General features: G+C 50.5%; 6 protein-coding genes across 6 annotated transcripts; 3 read left to right on the top strand and 3 right to left on the bottom strand.

The window, feature by feature from the left end:
- Positions 1 to 155: 155 nt before the first annotated feature.
- Positions 156 to 2053, bottom strand: N7539_005035 (ubiquitin carboxyl-terminal hydrolase family protein; the record flags this gene model as incomplete). Its single annotated transcript, XM_056934637.1, has 2 exons — positions 156 to 1321; positions 1381 to 2053. 2 exons carry the CDS (start codon positions 2051 to 2053, stop codon positions 156 to 158), a joined length of 1839 nt encoding a protein of 612 aa, XP_056789831.1.
- Positions 2054 to 2428: 375 nt separating this feature from the next.
- pre1 (proteasome core particle subunit beta 4) lies at positions 2429 to 3252 on the bottom strand (the record flags this gene model as incomplete). The annotated part of the gene is made up of 4 exons (XM_056934636.1): positions 2429 to 2506; positions 2563 to 2686; positions 2763 to 3003; positions 3084 to 3252. 4 exons carry the CDS (start codon positions 3250 to 3252, stop codon positions 2429 to 2431), a joined length of 612 nt encoding a protein of 203 aa, XP_056789830.1.
- A 403-nt stretch (positions 3253 to 3655) lies between these two features.
- On the top strand, positions 3656 to 5585 carry N7539_005033 (ribosomal RNA-processing protein RRP9; the record flags this gene model as incomplete). The annotated part of the gene is made up of 2 exons (XM_056934635.1): positions 3656 to 4024; positions 4092 to 5585. The coding sequence occupies 2 exons, from the start codon at positions 3656 to 3658 to the stop codon at positions 5583 to 5585; spliced, it is 1863 nt and encodes a 620-aa protein (XP_056789829.1).
- Positions 5586 to 6479: 894 nt separating this feature from the next.
- On the top strand, positions 6480 to 7151 carry N7539_005032 (uncharacterized protein; the record flags this gene model as incomplete). The annotated part of the gene is made up of 1 exon (XM_056934634.1): positions 6480 to 7151. The coding sequence occupies one exon, from the start codon at positions 6480 to 6482 to the stop codon at positions 7149 to 7151; it is 672 nt and encodes a 223-aa protein (XP_056789828.1).
- A 1850-nt stretch (positions 7152 to 9001) lies between these two features.
- N7539_005031 (uncharacterized protein) lies at positions 9002 to 9589 on the top strand (the record flags this gene model as incomplete). The annotated part of the gene is made up of 1 exon (XM_056934633.1): positions 9002 to 9589. One exon carries the CDS (start codon positions 9002 to 9004, stop codon positions 9587 to 9589), a length of 588 nt encoding a protein of 195 aa, XP_056789827.1.
- Positions 9590 to 12571: 2982 nt separating this feature from the next.
- Positions 12572 to 14673, bottom strand: N7539_005030 (S9 family peptidase; the record flags this gene model as incomplete). Its single annotated transcript, XM_056934632.1, has 3 exons — positions 12572 to 13667; positions 13725 to 14509; positions 14572 to 14673. 3 exons carry the CDS (start codon positions 14671 to 14673, stop codon positions 12572 to 12574), a joined length of 1983 nt encoding a protein of 660 aa, XP_056789826.1.
- Between the last annotated feature and the right edge of the window lie 137 nt (positions 14674 to 14810).

Below are 14810 nucleotides of genomic sequence, written 5' to 3'. Positions count from 1 at the left end.
GCCGCAGATATTGGAGGAAAACATGGGGGCTTAACAGTACTCTTCATAAGAATGCACGAGCACGTCAATGGGCGCAACCAAAAGCGTTCCAATCAGAGATGTTCGTTAAGATCTGATTTATCATGTCTTAATTTTACAAAAAGCTTGATCATGGCCTATGACTTCGCTCGGCCCTTGGCTTTGGAGCTGGACGTTTTCCTTCGTTCCCAGACCATCAGATATCCTTCGCGTGTGAACAAGGTCTCTGTTTCAGCACGCTTGACAAAGAGGTCTTGAATTTCAAGCCATTCAGAGTTGCGCTGCTGCTGCTCAGCACCTCCTGTATGGTTTGCACTCTCAGCAGATACTGCTTTGTCATGCAACTGTACAAGCCACGAAACCTTTTCAGTGCCAGCTCCAGCTCCTGATGACGATCCGCCAGCGCCAGAGGCGGCGTTAACCCCCTTGTCAGCCGCGTCCTCTGTAGCACCGGGTGCAGCGATAGCAGGGTCGAGAATGATATTGGCAACAAGGTCATAGAGGATCGGTTCGCTCGGTGAGCAAATCGATGGGTTTGGCTCAACGTATGGAGACATATCCAGAGAGCGTGGGGAGGGGAAGGTCACAATCGTAGGGTTTCGCTCGCTCACGAAACGATTCTTGCTGAATCTTTTGATATGGAAAAGGAGATATGGTGGAAGCGGATGCAAGAGTCGATGTCGAACACGTTGTGCCATTTTCTCGGATGCGTCCCGACCGTTGTACTTGTTGAGCAGGTTGATCAGGGGTACTTGTGGAATAATTGATTCCCGATTCGCCGATTGGAAGAGGGGTGTTGGAGGAAGGTCGAGTGTGAGTATTTGGAAGGGCGTGATTTGGCTTTTTATGTCGCCGGATTCTGTGAAGACAAGGCGGGCATTCTGAGTATCTGAGTGCGCGGTGATTGCCTGGCTTTCAATGCGAAGCTGCCCTTGGAAAGAAGCCTGTATCACACTAGTCGGTGTTGGGGACGGCTTTTTGGATCCTCCGAGAGACAGATGTAGGTTGTTGAGGAACCATGAAAGGAACTCCACCGGGTCGGACTGGTTGGTGAGGGTGAACCGCTTCGAGGATCGCAGGGCGATCTCTTGGAGCAGCTCGTGAGGTGAAACATGCGACCTGAAAGCTTTGGGATTCCACAGCTTCCGTACAAGGGTGCTGAAGCGAAGGACGAGTTCCGGTGTCCCGGGCGTCGGAAACTGATGGAGAAGGAAGAAATTTCGAATCGGGTGAACATGTGCTAGAAGCTGAACAACTACATTGAGGTAATCGTTCGCTTTGATGTTATTCATTCCCACAAAACCTAGAAGGGAGAGTCAATGATTATCAATGCGTATCTGCTGCGACCGAGTAGTCACCCACCTGGTCGATACCGTGTTCCAGAGAGATCCCAAGCGTCGTGAACCTCTCTATCTAGCTTCGCGACCTCAGACTTTGTGTATACGGGATCAACCACGTATTTGATATCATCCAAGCTCTTGCTCTTCACTTCATACCCTTCCGGTAGGACGTAGACCTTCTTTGTCCCGATATTGATAAACACATGGTGGTTGTCATCGAGAGAATGGAAATATGCATGCGATTTCGGCCCCCGACCCTGGAAGTATTTGCCACAGACGAGACAAGCATACACGTTTATATTGGATAGACTGATAGAGCAGAGCTTCTCAAAGTCGAAATCCAGAACACCTCGGTTGACAGTATCGAGGTAAAGGTCATCGTAGCCCTCTTCAGGCCGTGCTTGACGCTTGGGAACGCTGAGGGCAGAAAGTTCTTCGTCAATGTCCGAAGTCTCCGAGACATCATCTCTTGAGTCAGTAAAAGTAAATTCCTGAACTTCTGACCCATTCTTGGTCAATGGCTGGTCGTTGCTGGGTTCATTCACGCCGTTCGTGTTATCGCTGGCTTCGTGCGCGGTCGCATTGCCGTTGCGGGATGTGCTTTCATAGTTTTCGTTGTCCACTCGCAGCTTCTTTGGTATTGGCGAACCAGGGAAATCCTCTTCCAAAGGCACGTCGGCTTGTCTCTTCGACATTGTGTTTGCAGTCGAGAAATTTACAGATGATGAGTTGCGATCATTGGCACTGTTCCGCGCGACAAGCAACAGACACTGCAAACTTGTCAAACACGGAATTGTGGATCCTTCCGGTCTGATTGTCAGTGCAGCGGAAGCGTCGTCGATGCCATCATTTCGGGAAGTGCTCCACTTGTAGCCTCGATTTGCCATCTTCAAGCATTGGCTTATTTATAACGAACCTCTGTGTGATACTAACAAGTTGGAATGGCTCTTAGTACGAAGCGTCTAATTCTAATTTTTGAGGTCCAGTGGTATATTGGAGTTGATCTTGTGATCAACAATAAAACGTCATAAGATATGATGCAGCAAAACGTCTGCTAGGATGGTTGACAATCACGCACTCCGAACGATCTTGTCATTATCGAAATCAGCCTCCTTCACACCGTCTTTCGTGATGATCTTGACGAGGACCTTTGAGACAGAAGAGTTAGTCACAGAATTTGTTGGAGAATTCATGGTACACATACACCCTTGTAATCGATCGGCAACCGTCGCTTAAGCTCATCTGTGCACATCTCCAAGAGCTTCATGCCCTGAGCAAGATCGATTTCGGGATTGTGGTGCTTGTCCAAAAGCGACAGGCAATAGTACCTGCGACGGATTAGTCTCATGAACCTGACTAGTGCGTGGGTGAGCTACAAAGCAGGCTGTTACGTACTGGGCATACCCATGGGCGGCGTATGGTACGCGAGCCAAGGACGCCAGATAGTCGATCCAGTAAAGGTGAGGTTGCTGAGTGTGAGGATCCATGCCCCCAAGGAGTAGATTGACTGTGTAAGGACTTCTCGACCGCAAGCTGGAAGCCAGCTCTCCCCGCACAAAGTTGGCCACGGCGGATGGGCTGAGCTCTGAATCGTTGCGCATCGAGTAAAGCTGAACGTTGGCTTGAATGAATTCGGCAAATTGGACTTGGCGAGAGACTCCGTCAGTGCGAGAGCTCAAGTGTGTACTGGGAAGTTGAGCCCTTCTCGGCTTGCAAGTTACTCACCGGTGTCACCGGCCTCTCCGCTGAAAGCCATCATGGTGTGTCGATTGAGCTGCCGCGTCTTGTCGTCCTGAGCCTTGATGATTGTTGGGCCTCGCATAATGGCCTTGGAGGCAGCCACAATGACGAAGTCCTTTCCGGTGATTCCCAAAAGAACCTCCCTTTGTAGCATGTTAGCAAATGCACGTGGACGGTGCAGTTTCCAGAGGGAAAGATTGCTCACATATTTGCAGTTGAGTGAGCTTGAGATTGGTATAGAGCGGTTGAAGCAGGGAAGGACAGGGGAATAATGATGAGTTCCGCAATGTGAGAGCTAGGACTTGGTGATGGATGACCGCGCGGCGAGCTTGCCGCCTGGACTGGCAGCGGGAGACGGGAGCTTCTGGGCGGGCTCAGCTCGCTGCTGACTCAGCCGCCGCCTAGCGCTTTTTTCTCCGAGAAAAAAAAGTTGTCCGCGCCATAGACGATTCATTGCGGCGACGATAAAGACAACACCTCTTTTTACAAGGATTGATACTAACGATCAAGTGGTCGATTGGATATTCCGAAAAAAGTGAAACATCTGAGTGGACACCATGCCATCTTTCTTCACCGTCCCCGCGTCGCAGCGCAAGAGAAAGAGAGATGACCGCGCTGCCGCTCCAGCAACGAAGAAGAGAGGCGTCGATGCCAAGAAGGACCAGGCAGGAGGTCGTCGAGCCCGGGAGCGAGAAGACTCTATATCTGGGAGCGACGAAGAGGAGGAGGCTGAAGTTTTGGGCTCTGGGATATCCGGGTCCGAGTCTGATTCGGACTCGGACGAGGGCGAAACCGCCGCAGACCGCAGGCTTAAACTCGCCGAGCGATATCTGGACAATGTTCGGGAAGACGTCGAGGAGACGATTGGATTTGATGCCGCTGAGATCGATCGAGATCTGATTGCTGAAAGATTGAAGGAGGATGTGGTACGTCAAATTGGACCTGGACATGGAAATTGCTTGCATCTGACGACTTACACGAATACCTGTACAGGACGAATTCAAGGGACGCACTTTCCGGCAGATCGCATCGCATCTTTCTTTCTCAGAACCTTCCTATTCATTCTTTCGCTCTGATACCCAGTCCACGACATCTGTTGCTCTGCATTCTCCATACGCCTATACGGTGTCGAAGGACAAAACGCTGATCAAGTGGGAACTGGCTACCCCGAGCGCATCAGCAGCGGCTGAGAATAAAGGTTCATCCACACGCCCGCCTCGTCCGCAGCGCAAGAAGCCTAAGCGTGTTAAGTACGCGAGAGGCATTCGCAAGATTGCAGAGACTGGAGAAGACTCCGGCCACATTGGCAGTATATTGACTGTCGCTGTATCGCCTTCCGGTAAATTCGTCGCAACAGGCGGTGCGGACAAGCGGCTCGTCATTTGGGATGCAGAGACATTGGTCCCCATGAGAACTTTCACGCAGCACCGCGATTCTGTCAGTAGTCTCGCTTTTGCGCGTCACATCTCCACTATGAGCTCTGGAGAACAACTCTTCTCCGGATCTTACGATCGGACACTGAAGACTTGGTCAATCAGCAATGCGGGTCACGCTTACGTTGAGACCCTTTTCGGCCACCAAGACCACGTCACAGGCGTTGCCGCCATGACAATTGACCAGTGTGTCTCCGTTGGGGCTAGAGACCGCACCGCCAGATTGTGGAAAGTTGTGGACGAGTCACAACTCGTTTTTCGTGGTGGTGCCTCTAAAAAGGCACCTTACATTGAAAGCAACATTGATTGCATTGCTCCACTTCCTCCCAGTCACTTCGTTACCGGCTCCGACTCAGGTTCTATCTCGTTGTGGTCCATGCACAAAAAGAAGCCACTTCACACCATTCCCTTGGCCCATGGTCTGGATCCGATGCCTCCTCTGGATGAGCTGTCCCCAGAAGTTGACCCGGAGACCGCGGCTCGTAATGCCCGCCATATGAGGCGTATGCCGCGCTGGATCACCGCCTTGGCAACTGTTCCTGGCACCGACGTCGTTCTCAGTGGTAGCTGGGACGGCTGGATTCGGGCGTGGCGCATCTCCGATGACAAAAAGACGCTTATTCCCCTAGGACCCGTTGGGGGTGGTATCATTGGACGGACCGCTCCTGACTCTCCTTCCAAGCAACTCAACACATCCCTCGCACTTCAGGCAAGCACTGATGTCGATGCAATGCAATCTGAAGAGAAGGTTGACGAGACACCAGAACTGCAGCCACTGATCAAGGGCGTGGTGAATGACATTGCTGTCTTCGAACGTCGCCCCGAAAGAGATGTTGATCCCTCCGCAAAGGCACCTAAGTCTGGAAAGGCATCCACTGCGGAGGCTCGAGGCCTCTGCATTGTCGCTGCGGTCGGAAAGGAACATCGCTTGGCACGATGGAAGTGCTACACCAACAATTACGATCAAGGACCTTCTCCTGACGGCCGAAATGGTGCAGTTGTATTTGAGGTGCCATTCGCCTCTACGGATGACATCGTGGAAACTGATGTTTGAAGGTGGTGGTCTAGGGCTGAGGGTTTGATGATATCTTTTCTTTCACAGCGTTGTAAAAAAGTGGTCCCGGAGTTTGGTGTTGCACTTGTACTCTACTATACATTACATCCGTATGGCTGCGAAGTTCGCCGAGAAGCCGTACGGCGTCGATACTTCCTGAAATGATCGAATTTCATGATCACCCGTCTGTAACGTGCCGTTGAAGTAATGTTCGTAGTCTGACCACTTGATGAAGGTCTACGAATCACGTGAGCGTCCAGCGCTATTCATGAACCGCTGTACTGGGGGTCGTAATTCTCAAAACAGCCCTTACATCTTTTGATGAGCAAGGTTTTTATTTGATCAAATGGCTGCAAAATCTAGTCTCATGACGAAATGAAAACTTCACGATACTCAAGTTCTCGACAAAAGTCATGTGATAGATGCTCATCGTCTAAAGCCAAGTGCGATCGCCGAACACCTTGTAAGCGATGCGCCAAACGAGGTTTGCCATGCGTCTACACAATTCCACCGAGTGATCCTCGCAAAAGGCCTCACGAGCACTTACTGCATGGGCGTATCGCTGAAGAGACCGACCGTGTTCACGACAGACCAAGTGAATGCTCAGAAAGAGGCCGTGTCTCGATTGCATTTGAGACGAATGATGCACGAGAGACCTCGTTGACCTTGGACCAGCTTGATTTGATTTGTCCCATTGACGTCGAGGATATCAGCAACCGCTGGCTCAGACCTTACATTCCTGGGCCAGATCAAGTCGTCAAGGCTTACCCAGCTGTGGTAGCAAATTATATTTGGCGAATCCTGAATTCGTATGCAGCCAGCGCTTGCCGAGGACGCGGCACACTCCCGTTTACTCATACTGCATTGTTAGCGTCTCAGGCCCCAAATTTACCCATGGCTACCTGCTTGAGTCTCATTCGCATCGCCGAAAACCCGCTCTCGGGAACCGAGAGCGTAGCCGCTCATGTTCTTCAACGGGAAATGGAGAGCATTGTCTCAGCAAGGGAAACCTTTGATGAGGTGGCGCTCCTCAGTGCATATCAAGCGTACCTGGTGTACACACTAGTCTTGTTCTTCCGATTGAAGCAAGGATCCTCTGCTTTCTTTCGTCAGGCAATGATGCATTTACAAGAACTGGCATGTATGACATGCCGTCAGGGATTGGTGTGTACTGCTGAGCGACTGCATCTCCGTCCCACGTGGGAAGAATGGATTGTCGCCGAGTCAAAGAGGCGCACCCTCTATATCATGTATCTTCTGGACAGCGTGCTTTCTGCTCAAGAAAGACTTCCCACATTTCTCGCCACAGAACTACGGGGTCTTCCAGCACCGTCAAGTAAGCTTCTGTGGCACGCACGAACACGAAGTCAGTGGGAGAAAGAATACAATTTATTTCTCACAGAGTGGACCAGCTCATTCTTCGCCATTGACGAGCTTTGGCCAATTCGAGGCGGGGCCAGCGAAGCTGATATCACAATCAGAGAAGACAGGACGAACCGCTGGCTTGAGAATCTGGATGAGTACGGAGTCATGTTCTTCGCTGTCACAAGCTACACACATGGCTGAGCGGCAATTCAATCTTTGATTGCGGAGCCAGACTTTCCTCTTCGCCTTCCCGAGAGCGCATAAGGAATGCCCAAAATTATGCAGTTTCTCTGCCGATCTTGTTGCTAAAGAACTGAAGCCATGAAATTGAGCTTCAGGGCAAATACCGCGGGAAGGGCCTCTACTAGCTTGGATTCCATGTTGCGTTGCCCATCATTGAAAGGTTCGGAGCGCCAAGTCACACAACGATCGAAAAGGGTTTGTCGATTGACAGTCAATGTTCCTAATGACGAAAGCAAATGTGGAACGATCAAGGAGCCGGCTGTCCTCTCAACCACCCATCTTGGAATGTCCAATGCATGCTGAAAATACATCAGATTCTAGTCTAAAATCCCGCGGGCATTGGCTGGACACCACTGCAATTGATTCCGTAATGGTTCTCCGAACAAAAGTCACTGACGCTGAGATGTCTCTTTCCGGGGTCGTCGGGGTCTGATTAGGTAGCAAGACTCGCAGGTCAATAACGTGATGGTACTAAAGTCAAAGGACTTTTCGAGCTAGGAGAGGAAAGTCTCGTTACAACATGGCACTACGCTCAGTGACTTCTTCACTGGGTCTACTGCACAGGTCCGGTCCATCACTGTTTGTGCCATGATCAATTCGATCAAGGGGATTTACACGGGTGTGAGCGTAGTTTACTTCTTCTCTCCGTTGCTGTTAGGGGACACTTATCCGATCACCCAGAAATATACCTCAAACTTCGTCACGTTCGACCAGGAGAGTGAACTTTACTTGAATTACCAATGCGAGGAGTAACGCAAAAGCTTTCCCCCTCGTTAACGAGAATCGAATACTCAAGGGGCTAGGCCATGTTCTCTCGGTAGCAGACAATCCCAGTGACAGGGAAATCTACTATCACGCGTCCAATTTGAAGCCGAGGGATGACTGTTGTAAGTACATTGGAAGTTGGCAATACATTAAGAGGATCACTAGCTGCTTTCGTTCGTAGAATAGTGAGAAAGGTACTGGATCGGATACTGATTGACGTATTTGTCTGTTAGAGTCAAGCTTGGACACAGGATTTACTAAGCCTCTAAGCTGCAGGTGTGTCTAAAGGAACTGCCCTTTCGAGGTCTGGCAAAGGGCAAAGCATTCTTCTGAATGTAGGTGTCGAAGATCTCTAAAGCGTACGTTTACTTCGTAAGAACACGGCATTCTGGTAAAACTGAAGTGTCAAGGATATTGACTGTTTTAATAACTAGAATATAGGGACCTGTGAAAACGACGCCGAAAATGATAGCCTCTGGCGCCAGAAACGGCCGCCTTTCGACCCGTAACTTTGTATAGCGGGCCGTCGCTGAACCTTGATCACAGGGTTCCCCGCTTACTCGATACCGTAGCTCAGGCCATACTGATGACAAGGATCAACCGCCCTCAGATCAATACAGACACCCCTTCCAGTTCGCTTTGTTCCATTCTCTCGCTGTCAGGATAGTTGCCCAGCGCAAATCTCATTCAAAGCTACACAAATCATCCCCGCTTGTTGCTGAGTTCATATCTCCGCGTCACGAGAAGGTATCGCATATTCCGCTCAATATCACCTAAGCGTCATTTCTGCCCTATCCCTCATCGATGTAATAAAGAGACGCATAGGTGCTTAAGTCGCCTATATTTGTTGCCGTCGTGTAAGACTTAATCGCTAACACTAATGATAAAACAGTGAGACTTGCCAGCAAAATGGCGGTTGCAGTGGAGAGTGCCATCTTGGATGCCCTCTATCTTTCAATAAAATCAAGACTTTCGAAGAACAAGAAAAGGAGGTGGACAAGGCGACCTTGAGAGCGATCGCGGACACATTTGTCAGGCACAGCATGCATATCAAGCTAGGAGCCGGGCTTCTCCATCGTCATGACACCCTTCAAGACGGAACTGCGATGTTCCACGAGGTTCAATCCCTGGAATCTGATATCTGCGTCCCAAAGGCTCTTTCAAGCATCGGCATGGACAACATCGCGCCGAACTCGTCGTTCGTCAACCAAAATGGACTGTTCCAGGCATTCGAGTATAGCGCCAGCGGCGAGGCAACTCAAATCGACGCAGCTTTCGCTTCAGACCTTGCCGAGTTTCTCAAAGCTCACAATTTTTTAGAGAAACGGATTTCAATCATCCCGAACCCTCCAGGCAAAGAAGACTTCATTGAGTTCACACATCCTAGTGGACGTGGCACCATCAGTGTCCCTCTTCGCCTCATCTCCGAACAAGAGATTGAGACGAGTGAACCTGTCATCACGGGATGGAGTTTCCATATCAATGAACATGGGGTTGTTGAGTGCAAAGGGAATAACGTCTGTACTTCTATGAACTCTGGCAACCACAAAGTGTTTCAGGACTCGAAGCCCTATACGGAGCATGTAGTCAAGGTTACGCCGCAGTTGGATGCTGCTGCAAAAGAGACTTAATTTTGCAAATCCTTGGAAATGTCCTCATTCTCCCCTCGTTAAGTTCCATCTTCCACCATGATGCCCCTCATGCATTCGTTTCGCTATATCTGCAGAAATAGAAATTGAGCACATACTCTACCACGTCCAAACTCCAATAACTTGATTTCTGTGAGAGGTCCGGTGTAATCAGTCCTTGTTATTTTTCTATTCCGTCGGAAGCAGACATGGCTTTTAATATCCTTTCGAGAATGCAAACCCCAAAACCCCACGCATCAAGCTCCCGTCTAGTACTGATCTAATCCGAGAACATGAACCCGGCCCGTAGAGTCATCGATAAGGTAATTGAATGGGGCGAGATCCTGGTGGGCAAGTGTGATGGGGAGGGTAGTGATATTGGGTACCTGTTGTAGGAGCTTGCTGATGCAAGCAGAAATTTTGTTTCTGAGGGTTGTATGTCGGAAAATTTAATTATTGACCGTACGACGGATTCTCTCAAGGGTAGATGTGAGGTCGGATAGAGCAGTGTCAAATATAGCAGTGTTCGTTCTGGCTCCCCGAGTAAGGAGGTCTGCAAGGTCCATGACGGTCGCCATCTTCTTCTGAAGTGGCAATTGAAAATCTTCAGAAGACATCAAGACACTGATGTGTGGTGTCCCTTCTGCAAAAGGCGATGTATACACAAAGAGCCCATCGTACATGCCCTGGTATGTTACCAGAGGTACAATAGGTCCATGAATGCGGCTAGCTTCGATGACTCCGAAAAGGTCTTGCTTGTCGCTTCGGAACTGGACGGCAAAGCGACAATTTGCGTCCGTGGAATGAGTATTTAATTTAACGGTATAGCTCATACTTCCCTGGAAAGGGCTGGGTTGAATATCTACCTTGCCGGTAGTGTTGGGAAGAAGAATTGGGGCAATGTGGCGCAAGGCGAACTGGTGACACGATTCCTGGGAGAGTTTTGGCAATGACTCGAAGAATTGAGCCACGACAAGGCACTGGTAATCGTCCACTGTCAGAGCCCACTAGGGATGGCATTTACCTATTCTGTCTGACATGAAGTGAGCAGTCTGAGTTTGGTGTGGATGCGGCTATATTGTCCCTATTTAAAGACGGGAACGACATATTGCCCGCTCCTAACAAAACATTGGGGAGGTCGAGACCTCGCCGGGATTGCATTGCGCATCATGATTCATCCGACGATCAGATCACGAGATCCCAGCTCCTTATGTATAAGGCCCTCAAAATAAGTTATTACTACGGGGCGTGAAGGCAAGTTACCTGGGACCCGCCATATCCTACATATCTAGACAGGAGAGATGGAATGGCTCGGTATTCACAATGGTTCTATTTTTAAAATACGGTAGGCTTCACCTTGACTTCCCTAGAGTTCTTCTGCAAACTGATCTCGTCACCCCCGGCCAGGCGTGATTCTGCTCTTTCGTTTCTGCGGACTGTGGTTAGCCTTGCTCATGTAAGGGGTGCGTTCTTAATTCGGAAAGCAGGAGCACTCCGAGGGACGTCTATCTAGACATGATACGATGCTGATGGCATTTTCCGCTGCTTGGATCTGCTCCTGGGAATACATGATCGTTCGGGATTGCGGAATAGATCATTCAAATGTTTGGAAGCCCTCTACCCAGGGTAAGGCCCCGAGCATCCACAGCTTGAGGTTGTTCACCAGTAATGACGGCAGGCTCCTGGCTCTAAGTCGCAGGATTCAAACCGGCGGATGGATGCTCAGTGCGAATCTCACATAGGTTGGACTTTGTCCTGGAAAGGATGCTAGCAAATACTAGCGCTTGATGTTGCGTGAAAAAGAGGACCTACAAAGACTTCGGGACGTTGTGATGGCGAGCACTCATAGGATTGGGACTGCGGCTAGGAAGAGGAATTGAAGGAGATTCGAACCCCACTTTTGCCATTTTTGGGGGAATTGCAGGCTCCTTTCTAGACGAAAATCGCCTGTGAGGCAGAATTCGCTTCTACCCGGCGCAGACGATCCCGAGCACGTCCTACAGTCCAGAGCATTACATCTTGAGGACGCGTGACCACGCCAGTTTCACAGCCCATAATCATCGGCTATAATTCGCCGACAGCAATTCCTGATAACCTCAGGGATGCAGCAGGCGTTGCATACCCACATTGCTCATCGGCTGGTTATTTGGTTTCGATAAACGATTGCGGGATGGAGGTACTGTTCTCGCAGTTGCATCTGGTAGTGGCCGCAGGATGCAACATTGACGGAGGTCAGAGGCGTGTACGCTATTTTCGCTATTGGCCTATAGCACCGGGGTGTGCTGTCAACTATTAAGAAAATGGGCGCGGAGGGACCGGAGAGACCGACGATGACGACCCATGAGCGCCTCGGTATTGGCACGAAAGCCATTCTGTGACTTTGGGACAGTGCAATGTAACCTCGATGGAGCGGACGGAGCGGGGCACGCCGCGTCGAGAGTATACCGACTCTTTGCAGATGTGAAGGAGGCTGGCAGGATCACTGCCGAACGAGGCTCACAGGAAGAGGGAGACCTAGATAGCTTCGTAGCATGGTGTACAGTCACTTCATTGAGGAAGGAGTAGGAGTATCGAGCCGAAGACAAAAGATGCCGCTGGGTGCCGGATCGTCCCCGTGGTTCTGTTCCTGTGCGACTGCCGTTCCAGCTCAAGGAGCGAGAACGAGCCTGGAGTCGGATCGAGCGGCATATCCGGTGAAATGGAAGGGGTAGTGCGTCGGGCTGAAAGCCAATGCGCAGTAGTCGGTGGGGGCCAAAGTGAAAGAAAGGCGGCGGCGATGAGTGCAAGGTAGAGGAGTTGACGGGAGGGAGAAGGACGAGATGAAGAGTTCGAAAGGGCGAGGTCGGGTCTTTTATGTTGGCGCAATGGAGGAAGAGGTTACATGACAGTGTATTGGGGCACTAGGCCGGGAGCGGCAAAACCAACCACATCTAGTAAATCACAGGTCCCAATATTACATTGCCTATTATTCAATTCGTCACGATGTCATGTCAAATACTGCTTCCACCAATCCTCCTTTCGCGTGTAGGATTCAAAGATCGCTTTTTTGCCGTGCCATCCGTGGCCCTCGCCTTCAAATTCAACGACCTCGGCCACTCTTCCCTTTGAATGCATGGCCTCCGCCATCATCCTGGCCTGGGCAATTGGAACAATCTTGTCCTCAGTTCCTTGCAACATCAACAAGGGGGCCTTCATCTGCTCTGCAAAATAGCATGGACTGCGGCTCTTGAGCTCTGTCTCCCATTCTTCAGGCTTGGTCTTGCTAAGGAGAAGACGATCCACATCTTGGCTCTCAAACTTGTAAGAGTCAGCCTGCAGAGCTTTCACATCGCTGATGCCATAGGAGCTGATCCCCGCCGCCCATGTTTCAGGGTACATGTGGAGTGCCCGAAGGGTCAAGTACCCTCCTGCACTGCCGCCATAGATTCCAATCCGGTTGCCGTCAATCAAACCTTTGTTTGCGAGAAACTCGACAGCACTGACTGCGTCGCCGACGTCGACCAGGCCCCAATAGCCAGATAACCGCTCTCGATATTCCCGCCCAAAGGCAACAGATCCAGTGTAATTGACAGCACATACAGCGAAGCCACGGGTAGTCCAGTATTGGATTTCGAGTGAGAGCGCCGGGGTCACGGCTCCGTTGGGGCCGCCGTGGACGTATGTCAAAAGAGGAGGCAGCGCGCCATCTTCGGCCTGATAGTCAGGATTTCGCGGCGCAAAAAAGAACATGTGCACCTCGCCGTCAGTAAGCGGGCCATACTTTTGGGGGGCTGTGTACTCTGTTGCGATCGAAACAAATTCGGGGCCCAGCTCGAATGATGCAGTGGATGTGAGAACTTTTCTGCTGACTTCAAGAGAAGAGTTGAATGAGACAAGCGACAGCTCCTGTGGTGAAGTCTTCGACGACCCAACAACCGCGAAACTGGTTGGCGATATACGAGTAATTGAGTCCACATCCACATAGGGGAGGTCAAGTTTCTGCGCCGAGCAGGTAGCAGTATCCACGAGTATAATCTTGCTTGTGGCGTGGGTGATCACGGTGGCAGCAATGATCTTCTCGTCGAGAGGTACATACGTGCATCTTCCAGCTGTTAGTCAAGAATTACATCTGTTTGCGGGAGGCGACCTTGGGACGTACTCTCCAACCAGCCATTCTGCAACGGCAAAGTCCGAATGTTCCATCCCACTGACTGTGATGGCTCGAGTCTGACAGCTTTCCATGTCATACGAGTACAATTGCCAAAACCCGGTCTTGTCGCTCGCGAAAAACAGGTTGCCGTCAAGACCCCACTTGGGTTGAGCGATGCTTTCCTCCTGTGCTTTGCCAGCGATTCGGGTGACATTGACAAGAGAGCACTCCTGCCATTCAGCGACGTAGAGTACAGTCCCTGTCCATGGCATGTCGGGATGAGTCCACTGTATCCAAGAAACGTACTTGCCGGAAGGATCAAACTTGGGATGAGAGTAGAAATCATCACCATGGGCGATTGTGATCTCCTTCTTCGGATCTTCTGGATCGAGTTTGACGTCAATAGCCACCAAAGTGTTGTGAACGTTGGTGGCCTGAGTTTCTGGGGTTGCTTCGCGATGATCTTCCTTAATGGCGATGACCCATCGCGGGTTTGTCGGATGCGACGAGAAATCGGCGTAGCGAATGCCCTTCTCTGCTGGCAGAACCAGGGCGACTTCGGATGATGTTGGGTCCAAAAGATAGATATTGCAAGATTCTTCATCGGAGAAAAGCACTTGGCCGTCTGGTCTCATCGCGATTGATCCGCCGCCCATCTCTTGGACTGTCGCGAGAGCACTGAGCTCTTTCGGGAGGACATCCTTGCTTTGACCTTCTTTGCCATGTCTTACTATCGCTGCCCGGCCGTCTTCAACTGGGCGACATTCCACAGAATAAATTGCCCCAGATGTCTCCTAGTATCGTGCGTCAGTGACTGCTGTCTACGGTTGTGTTGTGGTCATGACTTGTTACTAACATCGACAGCGACCTCGTTGAGCATGATGCTGCATGTTGCAAGACCCTCGGCAGTCAATGGACTCTTCCAATGGCCATACGGCGCGATACGATGTTGCGACATTGTGAAGTCCTCAGTGTACTCGAGGAGTCCTCTTGAATGAATCGTTCACGCACCTAGATCAATTCCCCACGTCAAAATTGGGCTAGTATGTCCTTTTTATGGTTGTTACGCGAAAGTGGGGAATGGAAGGTTCGCAG

This window comes from Penicillium diatomitis (assembly GCF_028827545.1).
Source record: "Penicillium diatomitis strain IBT 30728 chromosome Unknown utg000005l_segment0_segment0, whole genome shotgun sequence".
Lineage (NCBI taxonomy): Eukaryota > Fungi > Ascomycota > Eurotiomycetes > Eurotiales > Aspergillaceae > Penicillium > Penicillium diatomitis.
This window is presented reverse-complemented; position numbering and strand designations above follow the sequence as displayed.